This window comes from Plutella xylostella, chromosome 26 (assembly GCF_932276165.1).
Source record: "Plutella xylostella chromosome 26, ilPluXylo3.1, whole genome shotgun sequence".
In the NCBI taxonomy this organism is placed as follows: domain Eukaryota; kingdom Metazoa; phylum Arthropoda; class Insecta; order Lepidoptera; family Plutellidae; genus Plutella; species Plutella xylostella.
The window spans coordinates 8,488,779-8,507,508 of record NC_064006.1 but is presented as its reverse complement, the minus strand read 5'-3'; the positions used below and the strand labels follow the sequence as shown (position 1 = coordinate 8,507,508).

The 18,730-nt window shown below is 43.7% G+C and overlaps 6 protein-coding genes across 6 annotated transcripts; 2 read left to right on the top strand and 4 right to left on the bottom strand.

Moving 5' to 3' along the window:
* Nucleotides 1–250: 250 nt before the first annotated feature.
* On the bottom strand, nt 251–4,147 carry LOC105394586. The gene is made up of 4 exons (XM_038111434.2): nt 3,795–4,147; nt 1,680–1,939; nt 1,111–1,284; nt 251–745 (listed from the first exon to the last, which is right to left on the bottom strand). The coding sequence occupies exons 1-4, from the start codon at nt 3,874–3,876 to the stop codon at nt 572–574; spliced, it is 690 nt and encodes a 229-aa protein (XP_037967362.2). The 5' UTR covers nt 3,877–4,147; the 3' UTR covers nt 251–571.
* Nucleotides 2,031–3,726, bottom strand: LOC105394578 (glutamyl-tRNA(Gln) amidotransferase subunit A, mitochondrial). Its single transcript, XM_011566483.3, has one exon. It carries the CDS (start codon nt 3,614–3,616, stop codon nt 2,114–2,116), a length of 1,503 nt encoding a protein of 500 aa, XP_011564785.3. The 5' UTR covers nt 3,617–3,726; the 3' UTR covers nt 2,031–2,113.
* A 136-nt stretch (nt 4,148–4,283) lies between the features above and the next one.
* Nucleotides 4,284–13,265, top strand: LOC119692147 (biorientation of chromosomes in cell division protein 1-like 1). Its single transcript, XM_038111435.2, has 7 exons — nt 4,284–4,564; nt 5,709–5,869; nt 7,900–7,981; nt 8,321–11,093; nt 11,444–11,788; nt 12,122–12,226; nt 12,606–13,265. The coding sequence occupies exons 1-7, from the start codon at nt 4,475–4,477 to the stop codon at nt 12,764–12,766; spliced, it is 3,717 nt and encodes a 1,238-aa protein (XP_037967363.2). The 5' UTR covers nt 4,284–4,474; the 3' UTR covers nt 12,767–13,265.
* A 672-nt stretch (nt 13,266–13,937) lies between these two features.
* Nucleotides 13,938–15,480, bottom strand: LOC105379961 (succinate dehydrogenase [ubiquinone] iron-sulfur subunit, mitochondrial). The gene has a single exon (XM_011549437.3). The coding sequence runs from the start codon at nt 15,278–15,280 to the stop codon at nt 14,429–14,431; it is 852 nt and encodes a 283-aa protein (XP_011547739.1). The 5' UTR covers nt 15,281–15,480; the 3' UTR covers nt 13,938–14,428.
* A 269-nt stretch (nt 15,481–15,749) lies between these two features.
* On the top strand, nt 15,750–17,496 carry LOC125490685. Its single transcript, XM_048630691.1, has one exon. It carries the CDS (start codon nt 15,869–15,871, stop codon nt 17,417–17,419), a length of 1,551 nt encoding a protein of 516 aa, XP_048486648.1. The 5' UTR covers nt 15,750–15,868; the 3' UTR covers nt 17,420–17,496.
* LOC105379959 (28S ribosomal protein S18c, mitochondrial) lies at nt 17,488–18,139 on the bottom strand. The gene is made up of 2 exons (XM_011549435.3): nt 18,019–18,139; nt 17,488–17,931 (listed from the first exon to the last, which is right to left on the bottom strand). The coding sequence occupies exons 1-2, from the start codon at nt 18,053–18,055 to the stop codon at nt 17,555–17,557; spliced, it is 414 nt and encodes a 137-aa protein (XP_011547737.2). The 5' UTR covers nt 18,056–18,139; the 3' UTR covers nt 17,488–17,554.
* Between the last annotated feature and the right edge of the window lie 591 nt (nt 18,140–18,730).

The following is an 18,730-nucleotide window of genomic DNA, read 5'->3' as shown; positions in this document are numbered from 1 at the left end:
AAGTTAATCAAAATTAAATCTATGACCTCTTGCTCTGACACTATACTGTCAGAGCAAGAGAAAAACTATTTAATTTTATTTAACTTTGTTATGCAAGTCACCCTTAGATTATATTATATTTGCCTGTTTTTATCAAGAATCTTAAACTAAATAAATAACTATTTACGAGTACGGGACGTTTTTATCCTATTCATATTTAAAATGTAGAACATCAAAATCATTCCAAGCTATGCAGGGTTTCCCGTAAATAGTGGCCCAACGGAAAGGGTGTGATGACTCAGGCGGTGTATTTCAGAAACTTTATAAAACAAAAGTTGTTTAGATTGACCCTCTTAAATAACTTGTCTGATTATGTGCAGGAACCAGTAGAGACATCTACTGTAATCGCGTAAAGTTCTGTAAAATGTATGAAATGTATCTATTTGATTGAAACTGATCGCAGATTACAAATCACAGAAAAATACTCTTGCGAGCCTCTGCATTGTGTCCCTGTCTCGCATAGACCTACTACATGCTGTATCGTCATCACCACTGAGGAGAAAAACCACTAGAGGAAAAAAACCACTAGTCATCACGACAGCTGCAGCTTCAAGGTCTGCTGCCGCAGCCGGCGCGTGCACTCCGTGTCCTCGGCCGCCCGCGCCCAGCGCGCCGCCGCCGCCGCCGCCGCCGCCGCGCGCGCGCAGCCCTCTCGCAACACGCCCGGCTCCAACTCGCCCGCCACTTCCAGCATCGAGTACTTGTTCTGAGGGACGAGGGTTACACGTTAGGATAGCGGGGTTGTAAGGACGATGATACCGACTTCTTCAGGTCATTATAGAGGGGAAAAGATGCGTGGGCAGAAGCAGGAAGTCGTGGCTCCGTAACATAAGAGAATGGACGGGAGTGGCCAGAGTAGAACAGCCGATGCGCTTGGCGAAGAATAGAGAGGAGTATGCAGAGCTGACTGCCAACCTGCAGTAGTGGAGAAGCACTAGAAGAAGGTCTGGGTTCGATACTTCTTGTCGTTGTGGATGAATATAAAAGTAGTAGCATGAGTCAGTGTGAGATAACATGAGCAATCTTTTAGCTGATAGATCGGACGGAGGTAAAGTCCAAAACAATAGTCACCTTGGCCTTATCAGCGCTGTCCTTGTAGGCGGTGAGCTTGTGTCGGTGCGCGCGCAGGTCGGCCGCGAGCCGCTCCGCCGCGCCCCCCGCACCCCCCGCGACCCCCGCCGCGCCCCCCGCGACCCCGGCCCCGCCGCGCGCCTCTGACAGCGTGGAGGTGAGGCTCGAGATGAACTGCGGGTAGATAAATTAATGCTGTAGGTACTTTTGTGGGTAGGAATTGTTAGTTGTTGAACATCATCACACACCGTCATTGAGCGTCTCTAATGCGGCATCCGACAACGCACGAACTATGGCGGACGCTGCACGGTAGACTTATATAATTTCCATTGGAATCATCAGTCGCTCTGCCGCGCCGTAAACGCGATTCTAATGAGGGGACCCAATACTGGTCATCGCCGATAGTGGTTGGAAAAGAAACACCGAGACTAGTGTTGTAGCGGTCCCAAGCGGTCCTTTGGACAGGCCTATATCCAGCAGTGAACAATAACGGATTTATTAACATATCAGCAATCCCCACAACCTCCTGATTGCCACGACTTTGTCGGGACAAAGCCAAGGAGACTCACCTTAGCATTCCTGTTGATCTTGAGCTGCACCTCCTTTATCTTGTGCTGCAGCGTGAGGATCTGGTAGTCGTCGTCTAGAGCCTGTGCGGTGGCGGCGGCGCGGCGCAGCGCCAGCCCCGCGGGGTCGGGGGGCGGCCCCAGCGGCCCCGGGGACGCCCCCCGCGCGGCGGCGGCGAGGCGCACCATCAGGCCCCGGCTCGCACTCGGCAGGGTGGATGCGCTGATGTTCAGCTTCTCCAGGGTCTGAGACGCGGTGGCCGCTGCAAGTGTGGCTGTTTAGTGCTTGGGTGCTTGGTTTTGTTGGGCGTTGAATGGAGTGTGGTAATAAATCGATTACCTAATAGGTATACCCAGGAAATGTATTTGTTGAAATGAAATTCATTAATATGCAAACATCCTATTTTATTAACAATTAAATAAACTATTCAACAAAACTACAAGCTAATCACATTATTGACACTATCTATAGTGGGAAAGTTGACGAGGCGCTCGATCTTCCTGGCGACATTGAGCAGCAGGTCCTCGGCCAGCGGCGGCGCGGTGAGCTGCAGCGACAGCGGCAGGCGGCGGCGGGACAGCGCCGCGGGCAGCGCCACGGCCGGCGCGCCCGCCAGGTTGGCCGCCTGCGTGCAGTAGTCCTGCCGAGCGCACTGGTCGCGGTTGTGCAGCGAGCAGAACTCAGAGTACAGTGGAGCCTCAGAGAGAGTGGTCGGCGTCAACAGGATGTCCACTCCTGTGTCTATGTCAAACACTTTGGTGAAGTCATCTGATATCAGTCTGCGCAGTTTTAATGCCTTCATGAAGTACTTCTCATAGTTTCGAGCTAGTAAGAAATAGTTTCCAGTGAATATTCTGGATCGCACTACATTGTTGAAGCCTTGTGACCGAGATGAAGCGTAAAGTTCCTCTGTTGAGTAGTCTTTGTCTGTGCGCAGGCCGTACTGGAGCCCGTCGTACCGTGCCATGTTGCTGGCCACCTCACACTGGTTCAGGATGGAGTACACTGCGATAGATATGGACGTGTGCGGCATGGATACGGATCTCACTTGGGCCTTTTCATTTTCAAGCAAATCTGCAACCTTCCTCCACGTGTCTACCACCTCCTCACTCATACCCTCACAGTAATACTCTTTTGGTATTCCTATTCTTACATTAGACAGATCAAAGTCCTCTTTTATAGACACTGGCTTGAATTCTTTTTTAATGGTTGTTGAATCCAAATCATCAGGCCCAGCGATACAGTTGAGGACTACGGCGGCATCTTCCACAGTTCTAGTGAGGATGCCTGGGACATCCATAGAGTTAACTAGAGGTATGAGACCGTATCGTGAGACCAGTCCATAGGTGGGCTTGAGGCCGACGAGCCCGCAGTAGGCGGCGGGGTTGCGTGTGGAGCCGCCGGTGTCCGAGCCCAGCGCCGCGGTTACCGCACCCGCCGCCACCGCCGCCGCGCTGCCGCCCGAGCTGCCGCCGGTGATCCTCCAGTCCTGCTCGTCGTAGCCCCACGGGTTCCGAGTGGGGCCGAATATGGAGTCGACGGTGCCGGAGCCCATGGCAAACTCGTCGAGGTTGCACTTGCCAAGCAGGCAGGCGCCGGCGCCGCGAAGCCGCGCCACCACCGTGGCGTCGTACGTGGGCCGGAAGCCGCGCAGCATATTGGACCCGCAGGTCGTGGGGACGTCTTTGGTGCAGAAGTTGTCCTTCACGCCCACGCTGATGCCATCCAAAGCCTTCATTTTCTTGTCCTTGTAAAGTCTCTTTTCGCTCTCCATGCCATGGTTCTCAGCTATTTCCTCAGTTACAGTCACAAAAGCGTTTAAATGCTTCGTCTGCTTAGTTTTCTCTATACACTGATCTATGAAGCTAGTGGGTGTTAATAGTTTATCGCGATACGCCTGGTGAATTTGTTTTATTGTTAAAGATGATAATTTGTTCATGTTTCGAGGTTTATTTCAATTTTAAATCGTAAAAACTTTTACTCATTTGAGGTTATGTTTACAAAATTCACTTCTGACTTCTGTCAGATATTGGTCGGTAAAATTACTAAAATTACGAATTTATGTGTAGAGTAAGAGGTAAGAGCATATGCGGAAGAAAGATAATCTGAATAATTACCTGAAGCTAGCCGCTCAAACTGTTCTCTTGCAATGGTAGTATCGAGAACATGGCCAGTATCTTCATTTAGATGATTATTCATTTTAATCCCACAGTTTTAAATCAATGATGGACGTTAAACTTTTGAACGAAAACATAAACAAAACAAAGTGACAGGAGCGCCACCTAGCATCGACCGAAATACTTATACGTGCGTATTGTTTTTGCTATAACTGCGTATTATTATGGTAGGTATATCTTTAATAAAATATGACTGGATGATGACAAATTAACAAGAAAATACCTAAATACATCTCCCATACAACTGAAACCGGTCTCATTACATAAAGAAAAGACAGAAAAGAAGAAAATGCTCCCTCGGCATCCCTCAGAGAAAGAGACTTTCGTCTCGAGGGTAGCTTAGTCTGTGAATCTGCTGTCACTTACTTAGTCTGTAAAGTAAGCATTGTTTTTTTTTCATGAAAAATTAATATTTCTTGAAGTGAAGTGATTGTCGGAAAGCAAAGTTTTATTTTAAATAAGTAATAGAATATTTAATAAAATTCTACCTCAGTCATAATTTACAACTATTGTCTAATTGCACAACATGTATTCTTTTCACTGGAGTTCGACTTAAATCTATAAAATTTATCTACCAAAAATTCAGTGCACAGTGAGAGATCGATCGCATTTGTGTGAAAATGTCTCATGTACAGTACACGATGCCTGGTGATCCTCGTTTGGTCGATCAACTAGTCTACGAGCTCAAGTCCAAGGGTATATTTGATAAGGTAAATATCGCATTTTATGATTTTGCCCTAGTATTCCATATCGCCATTTTACAAGGTTACCAAAATCGAATATTCAGCTTATCTCTCATTTGCCTCCAGTTAGGCTACCAAATGCTGTATTAAAGTTCAACCAAAGAAATTTAGTACTATTTCTTGGCTATTACCAAGTTAACAACACAACAACAGTAGAGTAAATAACCTTCAGTTACAGTGGTTCTCATTCAGAGCAAATGGTGATTGACCTTCCTTAACTCAATATTTAAGCTGCCTTGACTAAACTAGTTTCCTCTTTAGTTTAAGGAGAAATATTGTCATATTTGTAATTTTTGATTTCACATTGGCATAGATATTGATCAATGTTAAGAAAATAAAATGTTCTTTATTTTACACAAACAATTTGTGAATGAGACAGCCTTTTAAAATCAATACTTTTATTTACATTGAAATGGAAACTGTGTTCTCTAGTTTTAGATTAAAATCTTAGTTAGAATATTGTTGACATTATTGAGCCATACAGAACCCCATTGGGGGCTCAGAGACTTGATATCCACAATTGTAACTGGGACTGGAAACCAGGCTTAAATAAAAAACTTACATTTATAACTGGGTACTTTTTATAATAAATGTATATTTACTTAAAGTTCATATGTTAGCTATTATGGAATGCATGTGTATACTAAACAACACTGTGCACATCATAAGTCTGTTTTTAACAGCATGCGGGTTTCATCACCCAAGCACCATTTTCCTGTGTTACAATGAATACTTGTATGAATGCTTGCATGGCAAATCCCCCGTGCATGACCAAATCCGCATGCTATTTAAAACAGTCTAAGGTCTAATGGTCGGCGCCCATTATCGGCCTCAGCAGGCATCAAGATGGTTGATGATAAATTGTATTATATTGTAACATCGTAATAAAGTAGAAATCAAGATGGTTGATGATAAATTGTATTATATTGTAACATCGTAATAAAGTAGAAATTTCCACGATTCATTTTGAAGTGGTATTTTTGTTAGTGTCCATATTATCATAGAAAAATCAACTTTATTTCCATGAAGTTAATGTATTATGGTATTTCCTGATGCCTGCCGATGCCGATAATGGGCGCCGACCCTAAAGGTACATCTAATATCTCCCCAGTTCCGCAAGGAGTGCATGTCGGACGTGGACACGCGGCCCGCGTACCAGAACCTGCGGCAGCGCGTGGAGGGCTCCGTGGCGGGCTTCCTCGCGCGCACGCCGTGGCGCCCCGGCCTCAACAAGAACCAGCTCAGGGAGAAGCTCCGGAAACACATACTTGAGTTAGTAACCATAAAAAATTAAATAACCCTAACAATCAACACTTAAAGTTGCGTTACTTTGTAACAGCTAAACCGATTTGGATAAAATATGTCTTAGACACTCAGGGTAACATTGCACACAACCACCTATAACTATGACTAAAAAAAAAACTAAACAAAAATTGGTTCAGCCATTTAGGAACTATGCTACCACAGGCACGTTAAACCTATAATACCTAAGTACCCCTCTTTTTCTTTGGGTTTTAAAAACCAACCTAACTCACACTATAGTTTTGTAACTCATAATAAGATTAAATAAAAAAACACGCACTCACGCCTTGTACTAATGTACTCCCTTGCAGGGTAGGCAGAGGTGCATGGCCTGGTAAGATCAAATAATGAGCAAATTGGACAAAAAGGAAATACCAGAACAGTGGCTTATTTCGACGATAATTCTCCTTCTTAAAAAGGGCAATGCAGATGACATCAATAACTATCGTCCTATCAGCATTCTTTCGACGATCTACAAAGTATTCTCCAAAATAATATTGATAAGGATCACACAATGCCTAGATGAACAACAGCCTCCAGAGCAAGCCGGCTTCAGAAGAGGATATAGCACTACCGACCACCTTCATACCATGCAACAATTGATAGAAAAAACAAACGAATATAAACTACCGCTCTTTATCGCATTTATTGACTTCCAGAAGGCATTCGATTCTATAAACCACCAATACGTTTGGCAAGCACTACTTAAAGATGGAGTAGATATGAGATACATAAATACTATTAAAAAAATATACGAACTTAGCTCAGCTAGAATAAAACTGGACCAATTAGGATCAGCGTTTAGTATAGACAATGGAGTTAAACAAGGAGACTGCATGTCCCCCAAACTTTTCAACTCTGTTCTAGAACATGTGTTTAGAACATTGAACTGGGAGAGTATGGGAGTAAACATTAATGGCAAATATTTATCAAATATCCGTTTCGCTGATGACATTGCCCTGTTCGGAAACACAGAAAAAGAACTGCAACAAATGATCAAGGAACTAAACATCAAATGCAAAGAAGTTGGAGTTAAATATATCGAAAACAAAGGTGATGACAAATACAAGCGAACCTATACACATATCCGTCGAAAACTTAGAACTACAACAAGTCGAAACCTTTATCTATCTAGGCAAAACAGTTTCGTTCAAAAATCAAGACAATGAAGAAATAACCAGAAGAATAAATAATGGATGGAAAAGATTTTGGAGCCTAAAACACATATTTAAAAACAAACAAATTCTTATGAAATTAAAGGCCAAAGTCTTTGACTCCTGTATACTACCAGTCTTAACATACGGAGCACAAACATGGGCGCCGACGAAGAACAACATTAAAAGGTTAAAGATAACTCAACGCAAAATGGAAAGAAGCATATTAAACAAAAAACTAATAGAAAAAACACACAATACAGAGCTTAGAAAATTAACCAAACTAACAGATGTGATTCGACATGCCAAAAAACTAAAGTGGAAATGGGCTGGCCATATCATGAGGCAAACTGATGGAAGATGGACAAAGGAGCTGACTGAGTGGTGTCCCCGATACTCGACCCGGGGCGTGGGCCGCCCGGCCACGCGCTGGCGCGACGAGCTGGCGGGCTTCACTGGAGCAGGGGAGTGCTGGACACGATGCACCGCCAACAAACTTACCTGGAAGAAAATGGGGGAGGCCTTTGCCCAGCAATGGGATGACCTATAAAATATATAGTTCAAGTGCATGCAAACACATAAATATATTATTATGATATACAAATAAATACTACTGAATAAATTAAATAAATATAATATTGAATTATATAAAACTAAACTTAAACAATTACCATTAATATGAATAATGCATGAATTGTGTTACTTTATACATACTTAAATACTGATTTGAATGTTACATTATAGGAGGCTTATAATAAATAAATAAATAAATAAAATACATTATGAGACCTTGATGTATTAAACTGTCCTTACAACTCACTGAATTATCTCCACATTGTGTTCCAGCGGCAACTACCTGGAGCAGGGCGTGGAGCGCATCGTGGACCAGGTCGTCAACCCCAAGGTGGCCTCCGTCTTCATACCACAGGTAATCTGACTCATTGTAGACTCATACCGCTCTGGTACTCACTCATTTATTGTAATAGACTCATACTGCTCTGGTACTCACTCAGTCATTTGTTGTCTTTTTGGTAACCTATGACTCAGTGGGGTATACGGCATAATGGTTCACCCCAGTTTCGATAGCTTTTACATGATAAAGTAAAAAATATCGATGCAAATAAATAATCATTTGTAACTGGAACACTTTTCTCCACTTTCACTGAGTGAAATGATAGTAGACAATAGACATACCTTAATTTATTATGTGCAATTTTCATTCTGTATTTATGATGAATTTCATACCATTGCAACCTTCCTATTCCAGGTAGAGGAGCTGGTGTACAGCTACCTGGGCATCCCGCGGCGGCGCGGCGCGGGGGCGGCGGGGGGCGCGGGGGTGGCGGGGGGCGCCGGGGGGGCCGCGAGGGGCGCGGGGGGGCTGCTGCCGCCCGACCTGGAGGCCGTGAGCCCCGGCTCCGTGCACAGCGACGAGGACAACAAAGAGGAGCAGGCCATGGACACTTCTTCCACCGACCCCGGAGACAAGATGGAAGTTGACGTCCAAGCGAAGGAGGAAATCAAAGACGAAGTGACTGAAGCGGAGAAGGAGGAGACGCAGCTGTCCGGAATTAGTGACCTTACGTCTCACGGCTCTGATAGTGCAGATGTAGAACACAAGCCAGAGAACAAGCTCGCCGGGTACACCATACCCAAGATAGATCTCGCCAAGATTGAACTGCCCAAGGACTCCGATATACCGCTGCCCGATGCACCCATGCCTGAAGACAATGACGTGCCAGCGCCAGACAAGGACGAGAAGACGTTTAAACCTATCAACAGCGATGACGAAGATTCCAGCTCCGACTCGTCAGATCTGAGAAGAAATATGTCGCCGCTCACTCCAGTGAGAAACTTCGATGACGAGAACTCTTGCGACGCGCAACAAGCCTTCGAGGACAATCCGCGGGAAATCAAACATGAAGACAATAAAGAACCGGCCAACTTCAGGTTCTCCATTGAATCCAAGTCCGATGAAAACAATTCCGATGTTAAAACTGAAAAAAAAGAAGCGGAGAGTACAAACTTGGCATATCAGTTCGAGAATCAAGTGAACATAAACAAGTTCGCCACGCCAGTGTACGAGGAGAGTTCAAACAGCAACAATCTGCAGATAGATTACGAGAGTGACGCCAACAGCAAGACCAACACTGAGGTGAAACCACCCGTGGAACCAGAGCAGTCGTCACAGGATGTGAAGAAGAAGGAGAGAAAGTCGGAGGAGAGGAAGAGTTCTCACAAGTCGTCGAGTCGCTCTCGAGACTCGCGCCGCCGCTCCGAGTCCAAGCACTCCCGAGACAAGCGAGACGACAAGAAACCTCGCGACGAACACAGCTCCAAATCCAAGTCATCATCGAGCCATCGCGACAGATCGCGCGATAGGAACGACAAGAAAGACGACAGAGAGTCGTCGAGACAACGGACCAGCTCGTCACACAAGAGCTCGAGCCATCGCTCTGGACACCGACACTCCAGCAGACCTGACGATAAAAAGTCATCTTCCAGCAATCGGGACAGAAGCGAAAAATCCAGCTCTAAAGACCACAGATCCTCGAGAGACTCTAAAAGCTCCCACAGGTCAGACAAGGACAGGAAGAGCAGCGGTTCCAGTAGCCGGAGCAAGAACGAGAAGGATAAAGAGAAGAAGGAGAAGAAGGAGCCGGACGACCACCACAGCGCGTCGGGGCGGGGCCGCGCAAGGAGGGACACCGACCGGGACTCCAACGACGGACACAGCTCATCTTCCAAGTCCTCACACAACCACGTCAGCTCTAAAACCACCGACAGCAAGAAGGAAAACAAGGACGGGTCAAAGCCGAGTTCTACCAGCAGTGGTACTAGTCCGAGCGACGGCGAGCGGCGCCCCACGGGCGGCTCGCGGGCGCGGGACGCCCTGCTGGCGCGCCGCGTCGTGCGCGTGGAGCACCTGGACGCCCCGCCCCCCTCCCCCCGCCTCGCCATGCCCGAGGTCGTGCTAAAAAAGCCTAAATTCGCCTCGAATCTACAAGAAGCGCGGCAAATGATGAAGATGCGTAAGTTCTTGGATGAGGAGCAGCGGCGGATGAACCAGGAGGCGGCGCTGCTGCTGGAGTTCCAGGCGCAGGAGCGTCCCCCCGGCCCCCGCGCCCCCGGCCCCCGCACCGCCCCCCGCACCCCCTGCGGTCCCGAGCTAGAGTTCGCATGTGTCAACCACGCAGAAGACATCTCACATGTTGATACTGTCGCACAAGAAACGGAGACTGAGCATAGGGTTGAGGATCAGGAAGCACAGAGAACAAACACAGACGTGATGTCTTTCAATGATGAGGAGGAGACCATAGAGTCGATCGCGGAAATACAGAAGGAGGTGGATAATATCACTAATTTCATGGACACTGACGAGGAGAATAGCAGTATGGAGGCAGATGGTAACGTCACTGCTTACGAAATAGAGACAAAGACGGATTACTTTGCGCAGATTGAAGAAAATAACAAAGAGGCTAACACGAATCTTAACGATTTCATAGACAAGAAGATGATTAATGACATAATCGGGGTCCCGGAAGAGATGCCCGCGGTAGAACAGAACGGCGAATTACAGTTCTTCGGTCAACTGGAGAAATACAACGCTGAATTATACAGCGACCAATACTCCAAGTTCCTCAAAGCGTTCACAGAGAACGCAACTAGAAAACTGTTTCTTGTCAACTGCGACATTTACAACGAAAACGTGTTCAAAATGGCGGCACAAGAACTGGGCGGGTACGACGTCGTATCCTTACACAAGAATGGCCACATCAAGCTGCCTAAAGCTACAATAGACATAGACTTCACCAACAAAGAAATAGTCATACCAATAAAGACCGAAGAAGCGATGAAATCACCTTCAGAGTGTATTCAGTTGTTAAGCCCCGCGCGGTCCGACAGATCGCTGGACGTGTCGGGCGACTGCGCGGGCCGGTTGGACGACTGGTCGGGCGACTACGCGGCCAGGTTGGAAGACATGTTGACCACCACGTCTCGCCAGCAGGTCATGGAGATCATACTCGGCGGGGTTATAGGTATGCTTCATACTTTGTCGATATTAGATGTGACTTTGTTACTATTATACTTTGTAAAATATAGCATGTATTACCTTGTAAATATATCTAAATTACCGTTAAGACAACTATATATACATATGTGTCCCTTACTACAACCGAATTTGGCGGAATTTGCTGTGTTAGTCACACAAAGCATAGAGCCACAACCAAAGATTGAAGTTGAAATATAGCATGAGCCCTATGACGTTTGATTGACAGATCCTTATACCGTTTAATACATTACCGTTTACAAACTTTAAGTATTGCATTCTCATGTTTTGTTTGTGTGTGTGACTTGGTCTGAAACAAAATTCTATTCTATTCTACAGCGGACGGGTCTCCGAGCAAGATGCCTCGGATCGCGATCTGTGCAGAGAGCCGCATTGAGACTTCCCACAAGCGCAGTGGTGACCCCGACGTGGAGTTGTCCCTAGCCGGGTGCAACCGCAGAGACCCGGACAATACATCCCTAGCGAGCAAGTGTAATGGTGACCCCGACATGGATCCATCCCTAGCGGCGATCAAGCGGAGTGGTGACCCCGACATGGATTCACCCCGAACGGGGATCAAGAGGAGTGCCGGTGGTGACCCTGACAACAACAACCGACAGGTGCTCACGCCGAACAAGATCAGGAAGATCAGTGGCTCGGATCAAATCACTTCCACTACAGAAGGTTAGTACGGGAGAATGTTATACCACCCTTTGTAGTTTGGTAACTTATTTATATTTGTGCAGTAATCAATTTAAAGAAAGAAAGAGCTCCTTAGCCAAACGACGTATTTTGCTATTTTGTAAAAATTGACGTTCATCAGAAAAAAAAAAATTTATAGGATGAATAAACTTTTGACTTTAACTTGAATATAACTTAAAATATGACATAGCTTAAGTTGTAACTGGTAACACGCATTTAATAAGAAAAAAATATACAATTTAAATTCACAGTTAAAAGTTGGATTCTCAGTGAAGTATGTAATTATAAATGAAACATTTTCAAAATATATTTCAGAAACAGAGGAGCTCACAAACAGCCTGAGAAGCACGAACATCATCTCGAAGTCCAAGTACCTGGGCAAGGCGCGGCGCGTGGGGCTGCCGCGGCCACGGAAGACAGGTATGTACACAGTTGCTGTTCTATATGAGCCATCTGCTTAGCAGAGCCTCTACCTTTATTTTACCACCTCGGCACATTGGCAACAACTATATAATAATATTAGTTGTTCCCGCGAGCTTCGTTTCGCCTTAAAAAGTTTTCCCGTGGGAATTCCGGGATTAAAAAAATAGCCTATGTGTTAATCCAGGGTGTCAGCTAACTTCATACCAAATTTCATTAAAATCGTTCAGCCGTTTTGACGGGAAGAAGTAACAAACATACACACATACTTACTCACAAAGCTTCGAATTTATAATATCAGTAGGATTTAAGCATCATTGTTATGTGGGTGATCGTTATTTAACCATACTTCTCCGTCTGACGTTACTCTCCTCCACAGTGCACGCCAACAGCCCGTCGAGCGACAAGTCGGTGGAGAACTACGAGGACTCCCCCCCGCCCCCGCGCCGCGCCCCCCGCGCGCCCGCGCAGCGCTACGACACCAGCGACCTCTACAAGCCGAAACTGCACTTCCTGTCGCGCCGGAACAACGTCACTTAGGCCGCGGCCGCCATCTTGTTCTTAGAATTTCGAAGGATGTCGGGACGTTGATTGGCCGCGAGCCAGACGGCACAGTGCTGCGCTCTAGTGTGCATACATTTGTCATGAGTCATGAGGATAGAAATAATAGTCGGGTTTGGAAATGAGTGAAGAGATACTTGGTGGTGAAATGGCGCACTTCACAGCTGTACTACCTCTGTATTTTGAATATTTAATATGATTTGTAAATTCGGATAAAGGGTGAAGATTAGATAGTTGAGAGTTTGAGCGTATTGTAACATGATTGTAACCGTCCTTGTAAGGCACGTAACACGTAAGTATAGGAGGGAATTGAATAGGAAATAATATTGTCCTTGGTTATTCCTCAAAGCATGAAGACGTCTATAACCATGGAATCCTGTCGGTACATCATTCGAAAGTGTGGGTCATACAGCATTTGATGCTTTATTCACGAGGGTTGTGTCCAGCAGTGGATAATGATGACAAATAAGTAAATGTCCTAAAAACTTCAAGAATTTATCAACAAAGTAATGAATGGACTACAGTGATGTTGAAAATACCTAACTTGTTATTGCCAGTGAGAATCCACTATCATTGTTCTTGGTAACATACAATCAGTCTTGGAGCTGTTATGATTTGAATGATTAACTACTGTAAAACTTTATCCTATCTAGGATATTTCGTTCACCTTCTTAAGATTTAAGAGATTCTTCTATTAATATAAAGTGTTGTGTAGTTATAATTTAAGTTTGAAAGTATTTGAATTTGTGTTGAGATTTATAAAATACTTACATAATATAATGTAGTCGATTGTATAAAATAGAGAAATAAATTATATTCCACCTAATGACAATTGCATTTTACTCTTTCAGAATATTTAGGCATAATAACAGAACCTACATAAAATGCCATTATGTGGAACCTGCACTGAGAGTTTACGCAGACAAGCTAGCGAATTTATGATGGTGTAGGTAGATTGTTGCATAACACTTTGACTAAGCTGCAGGCGCACTAGCATTGTATAACTTGTATGCTAAGATAAACAATTGGATAGAACAATATCAATATTCATTATTTATCAAAGCTTGTAGGCATGGACATTAGGCAACTCCCACATTAAGACCATTAATAAATAGATCATACAACAATAGAATAATTAAAAGACTATTAGTAAAGAAATAAAATGTTTAATTATAAAACAAATTACAAGCCAAGTTCATTACGAGAATAATCCATTTAACTAAAAATGCTGAATGTTACACTTTACAGGATGAAGAATAAATACACCGCATGATAATAAAACTGCAAAATAACTTACTAATGTATGTTTTCACAAAATACTTAAAATTAGACTTCTGCAATAGTCATGAAGTAATACTTTCCTTATTATACTCCTGTATAGTCTTTAGAAAGAAAGGCCAATAAAAATATCTATGAAGTGGGTATAAAAGTTGCAAAGTTCATAATTCAAAAGAGTTTTCAATATATTGTCAACTATTTCAGGTTTAAAATGACATTAGTTAAGATTAGAGCACAAACCTTGCTTAAACCTGTCTGTAATTTACAAGATGTGAGTCACAAAACTGTGTTGGTGCTTATTAAGTACTTTTCAGCCTTTAATCTAAAGACATTGCCTAGATCCTTCATTAAATAGTCATTACATTAGTGGTTAGCTGCCTGCTGCTTCTCCAGGCCTGCCGGGTCCAGGATGGGAGTCTCTTTCTTTACAATACCTGAGAGCAGAGTCTTGATCTGTGCGATGGCGCGGCCGGGGTTGAGTCCCTTGGGGCAGGTCCTGGTGCAGTTCATGATGGTGTGGCAGCGGTACACGGAGTAGGTGTCCTTGAGGCGGTCGAGGCGCTTGGCCGTGGCGTCATCACGCGAGTCAATGATCCAGCGGTACGCCTGCATGAGCACGGCGGGGCCAAGGTACTTGTCCCCGTTCCACCAGTAGGAGGGGCAGCTGGTGGAGCAGCAGGCGCAGAACACGCACTCATAGAGCCCGTCCAGCTTCTCGCGGTCCTTCACGTCCTGCAGCAGCTGCACCTCCTTGCCCTTGGCCGCCTCCTTGTCGCGCTGCAGCCACGGCTCGATGGACTGGTACTGGCGGTAGAAGTTGGTGAGGTCCGGCACCAGGTCCTTGACCACGTACATGTGCGGCAGCGGGTAGATCTTGGAGGGCTTGTTGACATCCGTGTCGATGTGGCTGATGCAGGCCAGCGTGTTGACGCCGTCGATGTTCATGGCGCAGGAGCCGCACACGCCCTCGCGGCACGAGCGCCGGAACGTCAGCGTGGGGTCCACCTCGTTCTTGATCTTCAGCAGCGCGTCCAGCACCATAGGCGCGCACTCGTCCAGGTCCACCTCGTAGTTCTGCATGGTGGGCTTCTTGTCGGGCTCGTCGGGGTTCCAACGATACACGGAGAAGGTCTTGACGCGCTTGGCGAGCGCGGCGGACGTGGCCAGCGAGCGCAGCTGCCCGAAGGTGCCCGTCGTCAGCCTCAGCAGCGGCATTATGTAATGTTTTTTCGGATCGGTTTCGTAGATAACACTTCTAGCTTATATTCTAAAAGACCACGCGTGCGAAGTACTGGTCACGTCTCTTACTCGTTAAATCTCTGCTTACGGAATATTACACAATATTGTGTTCGTAATCGCACCAAATATTTTTGGGCGATTTTTTTTCGATTGGAAATGACAGTGACAGTTTGTCAACTTTGTCAAGGACGTCTACTTCGTGTTGCGTAGAAACGACCGTATACCGTTGATCGGAAGATAACAATGAGGTTATTATTCTGAGCTTTAAAGTCTCAAAATAAAACGCTTCACTTTCACACTCAAGAAATCCAAAAAGTGTTAAAAAACTCAAAATTACTTTGAAACGTGCGCTAAACTTTGTTTCATCCGAAGTGAGATTTTTTAAATTTTATTATTATTATTCTGAGGTTTGAGATAAATCACAAATGGCGGGAAAAAAAGTTGATCATTTGATGTCATTTTTGACAACAACTTCACAAAAACACAAGGATTGCGGTTGTCACAAAATGTAAATAAAGACTAGATAAAAACAAACAAATAAGACACTATTCCAGCACTCCAGCCATGAGCAACGTGTCTTCTGTGAAACCCGGGAGTAACTCGCGACATGATTCTCCTAAGACACCCGGCGGCATCAGCAAATCTCATCTAACTCCATGCAGACGAGTTGGCCTCTCAAAGAAATGGAGAAAATCTGGACCTTCACCTTTTGTGTCTCCTTTAGCCAGCGCTAACTCACCAAGAGAGGGCTCTGATAGAACAAAAACAACGCTACATCCTATAAAACTAACACCAAACTCCAAAGAAGAGGAAAACCGTGGTGGTGAACAGTTTGCATCCAATCATGACGAGCTGAGCAAAGAAAACGAAGACGCAGTGCTGAACAGAGCATCGGCCAATGAAGATATAGTCACAACACCTCTTAGATCTGTGCATAGTGTTCGCAAGTCAAAATCAAAATGTTTAATGTCTTTAGATTCAATAGATGAGTGCCCAAAAGATATTTCAAGACCTTGTACTAATGTTGCAGACAATATATTAGAGAATAAAGATACTAATATGAATAAAGATGAGAAGACTATCTCTAAGCCAGTTAAAAGTAAATCTAAGAGCATGAAGAAGCCCAAATCTCCAAAGATTGATGTAACACCTAAAGACTTGAAAGAAAATGAAAAGGTTTCGGAATTGGACAATAAAAACGAAGAAAATACTTTGATACCATCTCCTGAAAAAGATTATTCATATTCAGTAAAAGAAAACAGCCCTAATAACCTAACTAAGGAGTGCATTGTAGTTATACAGAGAAAAATAAATAAGAATGCTATTACAAAAAAAGATAATAGCTGTGACAAGACAGAAAAAAAAATATTTGAAGAAAAAAATAAACCAAACCTTGTGTCACAAGCTTTATTTGACTCAGATTCAGATGAAGCACCTCTGAGCACTATTACTAAGAAAGCAAGTGTTGAAAACATAGATGTTGAAATGAAAAAGCGTCCAAGACAGCTAGCTTTAGATGATGATGAAGATGACTTTACTGATACTGAAAAGAGACCAAATAAACTTAAGAAATTAGAAGATAAGAGCACTTCTATTTCAGACTTGAAAACACCTGCTAAAACAAATTTGAGTCATAAACACAAAGATAAAAGTATACCAAAGAAAATTGTTGTGAATAAACCAATATCACAAATGTCATTTGATGATGATGATGACTTTGATTTTAGCAGTAAAAGAACTATCCTAATAAGGAAATCTTATGATAAAGTGATTAAGCCCCAGAAAGCAAAGTCAACAGGGTCTGTCACACAAAAAGACATTGATGACCTAAAAGCTAAAATTGAAATGAAGAAAAACTTAATTTTAGCTAAAGCCATGACCAATGAAACAGAAGATCTAAGAAATTTAATAAAGAAATGGAAGAAAGGGTGCCAAGATGCCCTGGCAGAGCTCATGGACCTGATGAAGTCTAAGTTCCCGGAGAAACAATACATGGACTACTCCGAGATACTGCAAATGTTAAAAATACCATCTGCCCTGGTTGGCTATGATTCAGATAATGACTGCTTCACTAGTCCAGATGATGCCAACATTATTCTTGATAGAATTTTATAATTTTCACCACTAGCAGTGTAATAATTAACATTTAAGTTATGCATTTTGATTTAATTAAATAAGAGATATATTTTGAATATTTTTATTATTATTACACTCTACATTAAAATTTTATTGACTATTAAACATAAGAAATTAAAATCTGTGTGACCGAATAGGATTCTCCGGGTCAAATAACTTGGGGTCCTTCAAGAATGTCTTGTCCTTATAGAAGTAGGGCATGTACGCACAGTTCTGTGCTTTTCTGATTTCAGCTTCAACTTGCAGCTGTTTAGTCTTGCACAGGCCGGTGATGTGTCTGCCGTAGATCCTCCCCGAGTAGGGGCTCTGGAACTGAGAGAGGAGTCTGTAGTTCTTGTAGTCAGGTGTAATCTTCAGTTGACACAGGATGCACTGGCGCTGTTCTTTCTTGAATGGGTTCTGCATGTCGACCGGGGCGTCCTCATCGGCCACTGCAGTGGACTCGGTTGAAGTGAAGCGCGTGATCGTAGGCACGATGCGTGGAGTGTACACTGTAAGAAGAATACAAGTTCATTATTATTGGTTATGTATTTAATTCATGGTTTAATAAATGTTTTACGATGAATGGGGAAACTTACGAAAGTGACGAGTCAAAATAGTTTTTAAGAGCGCCATTGTCTTAATTGCGCCTTTTATAAGGTTTCAATATTCCGAAATCTATTAGAAATAAAGTTAAATTTACAAAACATAACCCTACTTTCTCTTCTCAATTTGACAGTTTTGTTGACTTGACTTGACAGTGACAGCACAGGCTGACAGCTGTTGTCAATGTTCTTTGCGTTTTGTTTTAAAGCAAAATCTTATCATTCTGAACAACTTTTGAAAAACGCGAAAAAAATTTACTTCTCTATAGTAAAAAGTCACGTGCAAGTAATAATACTTCCCTAACGAGAAGGTCACGTGACTATCAAAATTTATATGGAGAAGCAAATATGGTTTGGCGAATTTCCAAGTCATAGAAAAGAAGGGGTGACTCCTGAAGGGCTAGCACGGGCGCAAGACGCGCACATTACTACTAGGGCATGCAATACCGGAACTATTTTCAATACCGGTATTGAGTTCCGGTATTGCAACTCAATACCGGGATCCCGGTATTAATACCGGTATTAGATTTCCTTGTAATAAATGGCATTGTGATTAAAGGTCGTATAGGTCAAAATAAAACGAGAAAAAGCAATGAAATTCAGTATTTTGTAATATGTTTTTACGAGAATTGAGTTTAAATTTTACAATAAATTATTATTTTTACATCCAGTGTCCGTTTACGCATGGACAACAGAAGATATCAAA